Below are 15,738 nucleotides of genomic sequence, written 5' to 3'. Positions count from 1 at the left end.
CCTGATGGTAACAGTGAGAAAAGGGCATGCCCTGGGTGCTGGGGTCCTTAATAATGGACGCTGCCTTTCTGAGACACCACTCCTTCAAGATGTCCTGCATACTCTGTAGGCTAATATCCAGATGGAGCCAATTAAATTTAGGCCATGTCTAACATGCCAAAGAGAGATGTTATGGATGTGAAGGGACCTCGATACAATAGCTATCACTAAAGAGGTAGTGCTGAGCAAACTTGTGGGCCTGAAGATAGACAAGTCCCCTGGTCCTGATGGAATGCATTCCAGGGTACTGAAAGAAATGACAGAAGTTATAGTAGAAGCTTTGGTGATAGTTTACCAAAATTCTCTGGACTCTGGGCAGGTCCCAGTGGATTGGAAGACAGTGAATGTCATGCCACTGTTCAAAAAAAAATGTAGGCAAAAGGCAAGTAACTATAGGCCAGTTAGTTTAACATCTGTAGTTGGGAAAATGCTTGAAGCTATGAGGCATCTGGAAAGAAATGCATCCTCTGGGCAGATGCAGCATGGATTTAGCAAAGGCAGGTCCAGTTTGACAAACTTAGTGGAGTTTTTTTTTAGGATATAATGAGTGCAGTGGATAGAGGGGAACAGATGGACACTACTTACTTGGATTTCCAGAAGGCTTTCGATAAGGTACCACATAAAAAACTTATCCATAAGATAAGGATGCATAGAGTTGGGGGGTGATGTATTAGCATGGATACAAGATTGGTTAACTAATAAAAAGCCGAGAGTTGGGATATATGGGTGTTGTAGTATTGATGTGACTCGGATACTGCAGTATATTGAACAACCATGGTTATTCACCAGACTTCCACTTTCTATAACCCCCGTTCTGACGTCATACGCACTCTGACCTACGAATACTCACACAGTACATTACATCCCCCTTCTCAAGATTTTTTTTACAACACTGAATTACCAAAACAATGCCTTTCTTACATTGCAATAGCCATGACATAAACTAGAAAAAATCTTAACTTCTTATACTGTATTCTACATTGTATCTTACAATACTAACAGCAGTATATTTTCTTCTACTAACATAGATTAATAAACCTTTTATTTCACACCTTGGACCTTATAATATGTGTGACTTTGCCTCAAACTGTGTGAGACTGTAGGTAGATCTAGTCTCTGTATCTAGCTGGAAGTTTGACTTATCTCCCAGACCGTGTGCGATACAACTGTGACTGTGCTTGTCCTTCATCAGAGTCAGTCTCTCGAATGACCTCTGTGTCTTTGCGGTCTGCATTTCCACCTCTGTCAGCCTGCGCCAAACCTTCACCTTCATTGCATCATGGGGTTTTGTCGCATCCCTCACTCTTGGTGTCTTTTGTTTTCGTGTCTGTATCTGTGGAAATGTCCTGTGCATCTGTACGTGGAAACTCCCTCTCGCTTGTCTTCAGCAGATGCTTCCTGTTCCTCCTGTAGACTCTTCCATCCGGCGTGAGAACTATGAAGGATCTTGGTTGCCGATGTTTGTTCACAACCACAGCTGGTTGCCAAGTGTCTCCTCTCTGTATTCTGACATTTTCACCTGTATGCAGATCTGGCAACTGTCTTGTATGTCTGTCATAGTAGCTCTTTTGTTTTATTTGCTTGTACTTTTACTTGTCATGTACTTGAAGATTACCTTCAGGAGTCAGTAGAGTTGTGGACGTTGGCAGTTTGGACCAGACGATGTCCCATCAACAGCTGCACAGGAGAGAACCCGACACCCTCAATCGGTGTGTTGTGGTATTCAAGCAGAGCAATGTAAGGGTCACCGTTGCTGCTTTGTGCCTTCTTGAGCATGTTCTTCACAGTTTGTACAGTTCTCTCTGCTTGTCCATTAGATTGAGCATGGCCTGGACTGGAAGTATCATGTTGAAATTCGCAGATTTCTGAGAACCCTCTAAACTCACCACTGGCACATTGTGGACCATTGTCACTAATGACAATATCTGGAATACCATGTCTTGCAAATGTCGACTTCATTGCGGTAATGACACCTTGACTGGATGTGTCACAACTTGGTGATCTCTGGATATTTTGAATAGTTGTCCATACAAAGCAGATATTCTGCACCATTGTAGTGAAAAAGATCTGTGCCAATCTTCACCCATGGTCTTCCTGGTAGTGGATGGGGAAGCAAAGGCTCTCTTGGATTGCTGTTTTTGTTTTCATTATGGCCAATAGAGAATATCCCTTGCTCTTTCTTTACATTTCACTTTCCCCAGGTGTGACTCATGAATTCTGTTGAGCATTTCCTGTCTCATTTGGTTTGGTACGATGAGTTTTGCCGCTTTGAACATTAGTCCTGATGCATAGCTGATTTCCTCTTTAAATGTCCAGTATTTCTGTATTTCTTTTGGAACATCTTTCTGTTGGCCATCCATTCATTGTAATGATTCTTAGTATTTGCATCTCAGGATCATCTGCAGTCGCTTTCCTGAACATGTTCAACTTCTCCTCAGAGATGGGTAGCTGAGGTGAAACCCAGTTGATGTCCAGCTATCTTCCTAGCAACTCTTTCTTTTGCTCTTTGAGGTAAGCACAGCTCAAAGCATCAGCGATGTGCAGTTCCTTTCCTGGCTTATAGGTAACTGTGAGAGTGTACCTCTGTAGCCTGAGAAGCATCCTTTGCAGCCTCATAGGAGCTTGGTGGAGTGGCTTTTTGAAGATGCTCTCAAGTGGTTTGTGATCACTCTCAACCTGGATTTCTTTGCCATATACATATTGGTGGAACTTCTCACACCCATAAGCTATGGCGAGTAATTCCTTCTTGATTTGAGCATATCGGCGTTGACAGTCTGTAAGTGCTCGTGATCCATAAGCCACAGGCCTCCCATCCTGCAGTATAACAGCTCCTATTCCTTCCGAACTGGCATCCACAGACATCGTCACTGGTTTATTGACATCATAGAACTTGAGTGCTGGTGCATTGGTAACCAACTGCTTCAATGTGTCAAAGCTTTTCTTTTGTTCATCTTTCCAATGCCATTCAGTATTAATCTCTAGTAGCTTTCGAAGTAGAGCACTGACCTCTGATAAGTTGGGAATGAATTTGGCAAGATACTGTATCATGCCTATGAACCTCAATAGTTCTTGCTTATCTTCGGGTGGTGGTAGCTGTAACACAGCCCTGACCTTTTCATTATCTGGTTTTAGCCCATCAGCGCTGAGTACATGACCTATGTATTTGATCTCATAGAAACATAGAAAATAGGTGCAGGAGTAGGCCATTCGGTCCTGCACCACCATTCAATATGATCATGGCTGATCATCCAACTCAGAACCCCGTACCTGCTTTCTCTCCATACATTCTGATCACTTTAGCTACAAGGGCCATATCTAACTTCCTCTTAAATATAGCCAATGAACTGGCCTCAACTGTTTCCTGTGGCAGAGAATTCCACAGATTCACCACTCTCTGTGTGAAGAAGTTTTTCCTCATCTCGGTCCTAAAAGGCTTCCCCTTTATCCTTAAACTGTGACCCCTTGTTCTGGACTTCCCCAACATCGGAAACAATCTTCCTGCATCTAGCCTGTCCAATCCCTTTAGAATTTTATACGTTTCAATAAGATCCCCCCTCAATCTTCTAAATTCCAGTGAGTATAAGCCTAGTCGATCCAGTCTTTCTTCATATGAAAGTCCTGCCATCCCAGGAATCAATCTGGTGATCCTTCTCTGTACTCTCTCTATGGCAAGAATGTCTTTCCTCAGATTAGGGGACCAAAACTGCACACAATATTCTAGGTGCGGTCTCACCAAGGCCTTGTACAACTGCAGTAGAACCTCCCTGCTCCTGTACTCAAATCCTTTTGCTATGAATGCCAACATACCATTTGCTTTTTTCACCGCCTGCTGTACCTGCATGCCCACTTTCAATGACTGGTGTACAATGACACCCAGGTCTCATTGCACCTCCCCTTTTCCTAATCGGCCACCATTCAGATAATAATCTGTTTTCCTGTTCTTGCAACCAAAGTGGATAACCTCACAATTATCCACATTAAATTGCATCTGCCATGAATTTGCCCACTCACCTAACCTATCCAAGTCACCCTGCATCCTCTTAGCATCCTCCTCACAGCTAACACCGCCACCCAGCTTCGTGTCATCCACAAACTTGGAGATGCTGCATTTAATTCCCTTGTCTAAATCATTAATATATATTGTAAACAACTGGGGTCCCAGCATTGAGCCTTGCGGTACCCCACTAGTCACTGCCTGCCATTCTGAAAAGGTCCCGTTTACTCCCACTCTTTGCTTCCTGTCTGCCAACCAATTCTCTATCCACATCAATACCATACCCCCAATATGGTGTGCTTTAAGTTTGCACACTAATCTCCTGTGTGGGACCTTGTCAAAAGCCTTTTGAAAATCTAAATATACCACATCCACTGGCTCTCCCCTATCCACTCTACTAGTTACATCTTCAAAAAAATTCTATAAGATTCATCAGAAATGATTTTCCTTTCACAAATCCATGCTGACTTTGTCCGATGATTTCACCTCTTTCCAAATGTGCTGCTATCACATCTTTGATAACCGACTCTAGCATTTTCCCCACCACCGATGTCAGACTAACCGGTCTATAATTCCCCGTATCTCTGGAGATCTTACATTTACTTTTGTTCAGTTTTAGATTGTACACACGTGCTCTCTCCAGAAGCTTCCTCAGTCTCTGATCATGTTCCTCAATTGTGTCACCTGTTACGTACCCGTGACAGTGGTGTACTTGTCACGTGACAGTGGTGTTGAAGCTATACTGGACTTAAGGTAGTGGTCTTGTGATGGTGGAGTGACGTCATTTTCCTGCCAGTAGAGGTCATGTGACAGGTTTTTTTTACAGGGTATAAAAGGACACCCCTCCCTGTGAGGAGGGGCAGTTCGTGGCTGGATTTGCCAGTTTGACTCCATGCCACTGCGTGGTCCAATATTATGACGCAGTTTGGTTGAAAGATGGAGTTTTATTTAATGCCTAAAGTTTAAAAGGTCATTGCCGGCAGTTTCTTTATAATACTGCCAGTTAAAAATCAGTGGAAAGTGAAGATCGGAGTTCGGGAGCTAAAAGATCGAGGAAAGTCGATTTCAACGGTGAAACAGGTTCAACCTTGTTTGATCCTCATTCGGAAGGAATTCGTTGGCTGTCCCCGTGTTAATCCCTGCGAAATATAGCAGAAAGGATTGGGAACAGTTTTGTAAAGGAAAGGTCAGTGCCTTTAAGCCGTTTCATTTTCATCTTTGTAAATTCTCCGGGGGAAAAGTATAGTTCGACTGGGAACCGCAGCAACACGACGTGAAAGAGAATTTAAATTGTCTAAAAAGTCTCTCCTTTAATGGACCATAAGCATTTTGAACTTTTGCAGTACTACTTTGAAGAACTGTTTTTGCAACATCACTTTAAGAACTGTTTTCGCTTTATTCCTTTAAGAACTGTTTAAGCTGCCGCACAGCAGCTGATTTCCGGTTACATTAGTGGTTTGTTTACTGTTGGGGGTTTGTTTTTCAGTGTTTAATAAACGTTTTATTTGTTATAAAAACCCCTGCCTCATTTATATATTTATTGTTGCTGAATCCGTAACACACCCCATACCAGCAAATCATCAATGATGTTGACCACTCCGTCCAGGCCTTCAATCATTTGTACCACTGACCTCTGGAATACCTCTGATACAGAAGAAATCCTAAAGGGTAGACACAGGAAACGTTATCTCCCTATGGGTGTGTTGAAAGTGCATAATTTGGAACTTTCCTCATCCAGCTTGATCTGCCAGAAACCTTGATTTGAGTCTAATACTGAAAAGTATTTCACATTAGACATGCGGGAGACAACCTCTTCAACCATGAGCAGCGGATAGTGCTCTCTTTTGATGGCTCGGTTGAGATCTTGTGGATCCATGCAAATCCTCATCTTTTTTTCTGTGACCACTGTCACCATACTATTCACCCAGTCAGTCGGTTCTATTTGTCTTGTTATGACTCCCATCTGTTCTATTCTGTGTAGCTCCTCCACTACTCGATCCCTGAGAGCTCCTGGAATCTTTCTCGGGGCATGCACAACTGGTGCAATAGCTGGATCAATCTGGATATGGTATTTCCCTGGTAAACATCCTAGTCCAGAAAACAAGTCAGCAAAGTCTTTGAGAAGGTCATTTTCTTTTTCCACACCATAGATTCGCTTCACCAGGCCTAGCTTTGTGCTTGTTGCTTTGCCCAGTATTGCTGGAACATGTTGCTGTACTATCTCAAACTCTATCTTGTGTTTTTGTCCTTCGTACTCACAGGTGAGTGTTTTCTTTCCCAATGGCGCTGTCTTGTGACTGAAATATGCAACAAGCTTGCAGGTGGATTTTCTCAGTCTTCCTCTGATGTCCAGTGAGTTGAATGTTTCTGCTGACATTACATTGCACTTTGCCCCAGTGTCAAGCTTAAATGTCACATTCCTCCTGTTTATCATCAGATCTTGAGTCTAATCATCTTCATCCTCCATCTCTGCATTGTCAATATTCTTGATGCATACCTCCTGTTCCACTTCAACTGTACCAATGAACATATCACTGTTGCCCTCACTCTGCTCCACAGCATGCATTTTCCTTGCTTGTTCCTGCGATTTGCACATCTTTGCAAAGTGATTTTTTTTCTGCATAATTTGCATGTCTTACTAAAGGCTGGACATTTTCTGTATCCATGTTTATAACCACATCTGTTCCAGTTAACTTCCTTTTGATTATCCTGTGGAGCTGGCTTTGTCCTACTCTTGTCAGTTTTCACAGTTTTTATTTTGTGCACTTCAACTTCTTCATTAAGCACTTTAACCTGACTTGACGTGATCTTGCTGGCACGGCAAACATCAATCGCCTTTTCTAAGGTAAGCTCCACCTTTCTCAGTAGCCTGCCTCTCACATGATCATCTCGTATGCCGCATACAATCCTGTTGAGTATTAAAGAATCATGCAGTTGTCCAAACTCACAGTTTTTTTGCCTTGTTCCTCAAATTTGATACATAAGTGTCTATGGTCTCTGTTGGTCCTTGAGCCCTCGTAAAAAATAAATGTCGGATGTACGGTAGGTTTTTTCTCAGTTCACAGTAATCTTGAAACTTTTTTTTCAACACTTCAATTTTATCTTGCTCATCATCTTGGAAGACAAACGTGTTGCAAACCTTTATTACCTCTGCCCCCGCCACATGCAGAAACGTAACACACTGCACTTTCTCCGTCTTTTCAACCACACCACTAGCGGTGCAAAACCGCTCAAACTGCTGGAGCCGAACCTTCCAATTCAGCAATATTACCTCGTAGGCTTAAACTCGACAGTGGCTGTAACTGTGACATCTTTTATTTTTTTTTCTTCCACAATTACTTCTGACACCATGTAGTATTGATGTGACTCGGACACCGCAGTATATTGAACAACCAATTTATTCACCAGACTTCCACTTTCCATAACCCCCGTTCTGACATCATACGCACTCTGACCTACGAATACTCACACAGTACATTACAGATGTTACTCTGGTTGGCAATCAGTGGTGAGCGGTGTGCCACAGGGGTCAGTACTGGGACCTGCAACTGTTCACGATATACATTAACGATCTGGAAGAGGGGACCAAGTGTAGTGTATCTATGTTTGCTGATGACACTAAATTAAGTGGAAAAGAAAATTGTGCTGAAGGTATGGAGAGTTTGCAGAGAGATATAGATAGGTTAAGTGAGTGGGCAAGAGACTGGCAGATAGAGTACAGTGTTGGTAAATGTGTGGTCAGTCACTCTGGAAGGAAAACTGGAAGATCAGATTATTATTTGAATGGTAAATTGCAGAATGCTGTTATGCAGAGGAACTTGAGTGTGCTTGTGCATGAATCACAAAAGGTTGGTTTGCAGATGCAGCAGGCTATCAAGAAGGCAAATGGAATGTTGGCCCTCATTGCTTGAGGGATTAAATTTAAGAGCAGGGAGGTTATGCTGCAACTGTACAGGATACTGGTGAGGCCACACCTGGAGTACTGTGTGCAGTTCTGGTCTCTTTACTGGAAACATTTAAGACTATGAAAGGAATAGATAAGATAGAGGCAGGAATGTTGTTTCCACTGGTAGGTGATACTAAACCTGGGGACAGGCTGTAGATTTAGGATGGAGATGAGGAGAAACTGTTTTTCCCAGAGGGTAGTGAATCTGTGGAATTCTCTACCTAATGAAGCAGTGGAGGATACCTTAGTAAATATATTTAAGACAAGTTTGGATAGATTTTTGCATAGTTGGGGAATTAAGGATTATGGGGAAAAGGCAGGTAGGTGGAGATGAGTCCATGGCCAGATCAGCTATGATCTTATTGAATAGTGGAGCAGGCTCGACGGGCCAGATGGCCGACTCCTGCTCCTATTTCTTATGTTCTTATGTTCTCTTCCCTCACACCCTTCAACATCTGGCACACTGCTAGTGTCTTCCACAGAGAAGACTGATGCAAAATACTTATTTAGTTCATCTGCCATCTCCTTGTCCCACATGATTATTTCTATGGGCTCATTTTCTAGCGGTCCTATATCCACTCTCATTTCTCTTATTTTTCACCTGAAAAAACCTTTTACAGTTGCAACTGTGTGTCTATTGTATATGTCAGGGAGCTCACATAGAACATAGAATATAGGGCAGTGAGGTAGAAGTGCTTCCAGGTGGGAAAGAGAAAAGAATATTACAATGTGCATTTCCTCAAAGACTGTCAATCATTTTAAGCAACTATAACCATCCAGTTTTTACACTTGCCCTTCTTTCTAGTCTATGCAATACTCTGGTTCATCCATTTTACTGTTACGCTGTTCTGTATTTCATTTTGGCAGTTCTGTGCGAGCTGCTTGTTTTCAGCTTCTGTTTGGGTTACTGTTGAAGATCAGAGATGAGGAGAATGTCTACCATCCAATTACGATGGTTGAATTGAAGGGGAGGTTTCTGTGGTGAGGAACACTAAGGTTGGGCTTGAAGTTTTTTTTGTTTGAGGGGGATGAAGAAAGAAAATGCCAGGGAGAAGAGGTTGTAGGATTTGATCCAGAGCGAGACCGTGATTCGACAAAACCTGGGTTGAGATCGATTGAGGATCGATGACTTGGAGAAACTGTGAGCTCAAGTTGTGCACATTAGACTGTTTCATTAAAATGGGCCCTTTACTTTTTTGTTCCTTACTAATCCTTCAGTCAAATTAAGAACTGTAAAGATAAATTTTTTAATTGTATGCGGTGTACTGTCTTTTATTTCATCGCACTCACTTATAACAGGGAAGCGAATTACACAGCATCCATACAACAGGGGGTTTTAGGGTGGGCTCATGTATCAATCTCGTGTTTGGTGGGGCTGAAGATTGTCTTCCCTAGACTTATGCAGCCAAGGAAACCAGGGTGTTTCATATACAAAGTTTTCATTATATGCTGGAGCAAAACACTATGGATACTGGAAGTCCAAAATAAAACCAGAGATTGCTGGAAGTACTCTATAGACCAAGTCAGGGGGCATTCTTTCCAACTGGAATTTTTTTCCCACTACTCCAGTCTTTTTCTTACTTATTTTGAGATACAGAGTGGAACAGACCCTTCTGGTCCAATGAGCCGCCCACCCAGCCACCAGCAGTTTAAGCCTAATCAAAGGACAACTTACCTACTAACTGGTATGTCTTTGAACTGTGGGAGAAAATTACAACACCTGAAGGAAATCCACACATTCACGGGGATAACATACAAACTCCTTGCAGTGGTACTGGAATTGAACTCCAAACTCTGAACAGCTCAAGTTGTAATAGTGTCACACTACCACTGTGCCCAGTTCTGCTGCTGATTCCTTCATCTGACGTTCCCTGCCCTCAAAAATGTTGCTCGATTTGGTGAACACTTCCAGCATTCCCTTGTCCAGTTTCCTCATGAAGCCTTTTCCCTAAAATTTACTAAGGGATAAAAATAACATTTTCAGAGAGTCATTTTGTCTTGTTAAATACTGATTAGACATTTGCTTTACTGATCTCAAACAGGACCATCACCTTCCTGTCCATTGTGTACATCATTGGTCATGTGGTGAAGTCGCTTGGAGCTATTCCAACTGTGGGTGATCACACCATTCACGTGTAAGTAAAACAACTAAAGTTCTTCCTTACTGTTTCATACCAATGCCAGATCTCATGGGGTTTTCAGTCCTATCACTGGAATTTTCAACTCAGAGGAATATGGAGGTTGGATTATTAGGGTATTTACAGAAGAATATTTAAGAGAACATGACGGGAACACCACTCAGAAGGTGGTGAGAGTGTGGATCGAGCTGCCAATACAAGTTGTGGATACAGGTTCAATTTCTACATTAAATAGAAATTTGGACAGGTACATTGATAGCAGGAGGACGGCAGGCTATGGTCTGGGAGCAGCTTGATGGGACTAGGCAGAGAAGAAGTTCAACATGGACTTGATGGCCAAAAGGCCTGTTTGTGTGATGAAGTATTCTATGACTCTAGTCTTAGAGTAATATGACATGAAAACAAGCACTTTGATTCAACTGGTCCATAAGACATAGGAGCAGAATCGAGTCTGCTCCACTATTACCATAAGACCATAAGATATAGGAGCAGAAGTAGGTCATTCAGCACATCGAGTCTGCTCTGCCATTCAATCAAGGGCTGATCCAATTCTTCCAGTCATCCCCACTCTCCTGCCTTCACCCTATACCCTTTGATGCCCTGGCTAATCAAGAACCTATCTATTTCTGCCTTAAATACACCCAATGACTTGGCCTTCACAGCTGCTTGTGGCAACAAATTCCACAGATTTATCACCCTCTAACTAAAGTAATTTCTCCGCATCTCAGTTCTAAATGGACGTCCTTCAATCCTGAAATCGTGCCCTCTTGTCCTAGAATCCCCTACCATGGGAAATAACTTTGCCATATCTAATATGTTCAGGCCTTTTAACATTCGGAATGTATCTATGAGATTACCCCTCATTCTCCTGAACTCCCAAGAGCTGCCAGACATTCCTCATACGGTAACTCTTTCATTCCTGGAATCATTCTCGTGAATCTTTTCTGAATCTTCTCCAATATCAGTATATCCTTTCTAAAATATGGAGCCCAAAACTGCACACAGTACTCCCAAGTGTGGTCTCACAAGTGCCTATAGAGCCTCAACATCACATCCCTGCTCTTATATTTTGTACCTCTAGAAATGAATGCCGACATTGCATTTTCCTTCTTCACAACCAACACAACCTGGAGGTTAACCTTTTGGGTATCTTGCACAAGGACTCCCAAGTCTCTTTGCATCTCTACATTTTGAATTCTCTCCCCATCTAAATAAAAGTCTGCCCATTTATTTCTTCCACTAAAGTGCATGACCATACACTTTCCAACATTGTATTTCATTTGCCACGTCTTTGCCCATTCCCCCAAGCTATCTAAGTCTCTCTGCAGGCTCTCTGTTTCCTCAATACTACCCGCTCCCCCACCAATCTTTGTATCGTCGGCAAACTTAGCCACAAATCCATTAATACTGTAGTCCAAATCATTGTCATACATCGTAAAAAGCAGCGGTCCCAACACCGACCCCTGTGGAACTCCACTGGTAACTGGCAGCCAGCCAGAATAGGATCCCTTTTTTCCCACTCTCTGTTTTCTGACGATCAGCCAATGCTCCACCCATGCGAGTAACTTCCCTATAATTCCATGGGCCCTTATCTTGCTAAGCAGCCTCATGTGTGGCACCTTGTCAAAGGCCTTCTAAAAATCCAAGTACACCATGTCTACTGCATCTACCTTGACTACCGTGCTTGTAATTACCTCAAAGAATTGCAATAGGTTTGTCAGGCAAGATTCTCTTTTCAGGAAACCATGCTGGCTTTCACCTATCTTGTCATGTGTCTTCAGGTACTCCATAATCTCATCTCTAACAATAGATTCCAACAACTTCCCAACCACTGAAGACAGGCTAACTGGTCTATTCTATAAGGTCCAGGAGATTTATCCACCCTCAGACCATGAACCTTCCAGAGCACCTTCTCAGTCATAATTTTCACTGCAGTAACTTCACTTCCCTGACACTCTTGAATATCTGATATACTGCAGATGTCTTCCACTGTGAAGACGGATGTAAAATACATATTCAGTTCCCCTGCCATTTCTGCATCTCTCATTATAATGTCTCCAGCGTCATTTAGTATTGGTCCTATATCTACCCTCAGCTCTCTTTTACCCTTTATATACTTAAAAAAGCTTAGTATCTTGTTTGATATTGGTCACCAGCTTCCTTTCATAATTCATCTTTTCCTTCCTAATGACCTTCTTAGTGTCCTTATGCAAGTTTTTAAAAGCTCCCCAATCCTCTATCTTCACACTAGCTCTGGTTTCCTTGCATGCCCTCTCCTTGCTTTTACTTTGGCTCTGACTTCACTTGTCAGCCACAGTAGTTATTGACCCCTTCCTGTTCCTAACTTCCACCCACAGAGACTCCATAGACATCTTTAAATCTTTACATTTTGACACCGTCTAAATGTGCAATGTGCAATCATAGTAATTAATAATAATTTATAATAAATAGAACAGTCAGTTAATATAGAATACACTCAAATCAACTTAAGTTAATGAGTCTGATGGCCTGGTGGAAGAAGCCATCCTGGAGCCTGTTGGTCCTGGCTTTTATGCTGTGGTACCATTTCCTGGATTGTAACATCTGGAATAGATTGTGGTTGGGGTGACCTGGGTCCCCGATGATCCTACGGGACCTTTTTATGCACCTGTCCTTGTAAATGTCCTGAATCATGGGAAGTTCACATCTCAGATGCTCTGGGCTGTCAACACCACTCTCTGCAGAATCCTGCGATTAAGGGGAGGTACAGTTCCCATACCAGGCAGCGATGCAGCCAGTCAGGATGCTCTCAATTGTGCCCCTGTAGAATGTTCTTAGGATTTGGGGGCCCATACCAAACTTCCATAAGCGTCTGAGGTGAAAGAGGTGCTGTTGTGGCTTTTTCAGCACACAGCTAGTGTGTACAGACCACTTGAGGTCCTCGGAGATGTGGATGCCGAAGAACTTAAAGCTGTTTACCCTCTCAACCCTGGATCAACTGATGTCAATAGGGGTTAGCCCATCTCCATTCCTCCTGTAATCCACAACTTGCTCCTTTGTTTTTGCGACTTTGAGGAAGAGGTTGTTTTCTTGACACCACTGTGTCAGAGAGATGACATTTTCGCTGTATGTCATCTCATTATTGTTTCAGACAAGGCTAATCAATGTAGTGTCACTGGCAAATTTAATGAGCAAATTAGAACTGTGGGTGTCATGGGTGTACAGGGAGTAAAGGAGGGGACTCTGTACACAGCCCTGAGGGGCTCCTGTATTGAGAGTCAGAGGGGTGGAGGTGAGGGACCCCACTCTTACCACCTGCTGGTGATCTAACAGCAAGTCCAGGATCCAGCTGCACAAGGCAGGGTCACGGCCGAGGTCTCTAAGCTTCTTGTTAAGCCTGGATGGAATTACTGTGCTGAATGCTGAACTGTAGTCCAAGAACAGCATTCTCACATAGGCATCCTTCTTCTCCAGATGTGTAAGGATGGTATGTAGAGCAGTGGCTATTGCACCAACTGTCAATTGGTTGTGCCGGTAGGAGAATTGTAGGGGGTCCAGTCTGGCTGGTAGCAAGCTGCAAGTGTCGTCCTTGACCATCCTCTCAAAGCATTTGCTTACTATTAAGGTGAGTGCAACAGGACGCCAGTCGTTCAGGCATGTTATCTTGTTCTTTTTTGGTACAGGGACAATGGGGAAGCAGGAAGGACAATTTGAAGCAGGAAGGCACTCTACACTAGGAGAGGGAATGATTAAAAATGTCATTAAACACACTGCTGCACACATCCTGAGTTCTCGCCCTGAGATGCCTTCCAGTCCCGAACCCTTGCGACTGTCCACTCGTTGGAAACACCTGCATACCTCAGCCTCATGGAAACATAGAAAACATACAGCACAATACAGGCCCTTTGGCCCACAAAGCTATGCCGAACATGTCCCTACCTTAGAACTACCTAGGCTTTACCCTTAGCCCTCTAATTTTCTAAGCTCCATGTAGCCATCCAGGAGTCCCTTAAAAGACCCAATCGTTACCGCCTCCACCACCACTGCCAACAGCCCATTCCATGCACTCACCACTCTCTGCGTAAAAAAATTTACCCCTGATCTCCTCTGTACCTACTTCCAAGCACCTTAAAACGATGCCCTCTCATGCTAGCCATTTAGCCCTGAGGAAAAGCCTCTGACTATCCACATGATCAGTGCCTCTCATTATCTTATACACCTCTATCAGGTCACCTCTCATTCTCTATCGCTCCAAGGAGAAAAGGCCGAGTTCACTCAACCTATTCTCATAAGGCATGCTCCCCAATCCAGGCAACATCCTTGTAAATCTCCTCTACACCATTTCTATGGTTTCTATGTCCTTCCTTTAGTGAGGCAACCAGAATTGAGCACAGTACTCCAAGTGGGGTCTGACCAGGGTCCTATATAGCTGCAACATTACCTCTCTGCTTTTAAATACAATCCCACGATTGATGAAGGCCAATGCACCGTATGCCTTCTCAACCACAGAGTCAACCTGTGTAACAGCTTTGAGCGTCCTATAGATTTGGACCCCAAGATCCCTTTGATCCTCCACACTGCCAAGAGTCTTACCATTAATGCTATTTCTGCCATCATATTTGACCTACCAAAATGAACCACTTCACTGGGTTGAACTCCATCTGCCACTTCTCAGCCCAGTTTTGCATCCTATCAATGTCCCGCTGTAACCTCTGACAGCCCTCCACACTATCCGCAACCCCCTTAAGGTTGTGGCAGTGTCTTTCCTTGGAGGCTCAGAGTTAGCGACATCGAAATGAGCATAAAAGCAATTGAGCTCACCTGGGAGGGAAGCCACGATGTTGGTGGCACCACAACGTTTGGCTTTGAAGTCTGCAATGGTATGCAGCCCTCGCCACAAGTCACGTGTGGTATTCTTTGTGAATCTTGACTCAGTCTTCTCTGTGTTTTGCAGCCTTGATAGCTTTGCGCAGATCATAGCTGCTTTTCTTGAGCTCTGGTTGATCAGCAGTGATGTAAGCTTGATATCATGCTGTAAGTGCTGCTCACATGGAACTATTGATCCAGGGTTTCTAGTTCAGGAAGACCCTGACCGATTTCTGGGGACAACATCGTTGATGCACTTCTGGATGACGCACATGACTCCATCAGTGAACTTGGAGACATCCTCATCATGGAGGACATTCCAGTCGACGTCATCGAAGCAGTACTGCTGCATGGTGACTGATTGGTTGGACCAACAGTGGACGGTTTTAACTATGTCCGCCACTTGTTTCAGCTTCTGCCTGTACATCAGCAAAAGCAGGATATAAGAGTGGTCTGATTTTCCCAAAGCTGGGTAAAGTAGAGCTTTGTAAGTGTTGCGGAAGGGAGTGTAACAGTGGTCAAGTGTGTTATCACAACGAGTGCTCACCTGGATGTGCTGACAAAACTTCGGAGAGACTTTCGTCAGCGATGCTTGATTAAAGTCACTGGCGACGATGAAGGCAGCCACTGGGTGTGTAGTCTCGTACAGTTCCTCAAGAGCCAGGTCAGTATCAGCCTGTGACGGAATGTACACCACTGTAATGATAACAGCCATGAACTCCCTAGGCAGCCAGTAGGGTCTGCAGAGCAGCATCAGATATTCCAGGTCTGAGGAA

The 15,738-nt window shown here is 43.4% G+C and overlaps 1 protein-coding gene across 2 annotated transcripts in view; it reads left to right on the top strand.

Annotated features, from left to right (window-relative positions):
* slc15a2 (solute carrier family 15 member 2) overlaps positions 1-15,738 on the top strand; it is a 359,727-nt gene that overhangs the window by 57,783 nt on the left and 286,206 nt on the right. For both annotated transcript variants that reach the window (XM_073047618.1, XM_073047617.1), the window contains exon 5: positions 10,022-10,114. In XM_073047618.1, the coding sequence (XP_072903719.1) occupies positions 10,022-10,114 (93 nt within the window). The remainder of the gene's footprint in view (positions 1-10,021; positions 10,115-15,738) is intronic.

This window comes from Hemitrygon akajei, chromosome 5 (genome assembly GCF_048418815.1).
Source record: "Hemitrygon akajei chromosome 5, sHemAka1.3, whole genome shotgun sequence".
NCBI classification, from domain to species: domain Eukaryota; kingdom Metazoa; phylum Chordata; class Chondrichthyes; order Myliobatiformes; family Dasyatidae; genus Hemitrygon; species Hemitrygon akajei.
The sequence above is the reverse complement of the archived record's forward strand: the minus strand, read 5'-3'. Positions and strand labels throughout refer to the sequence as shown.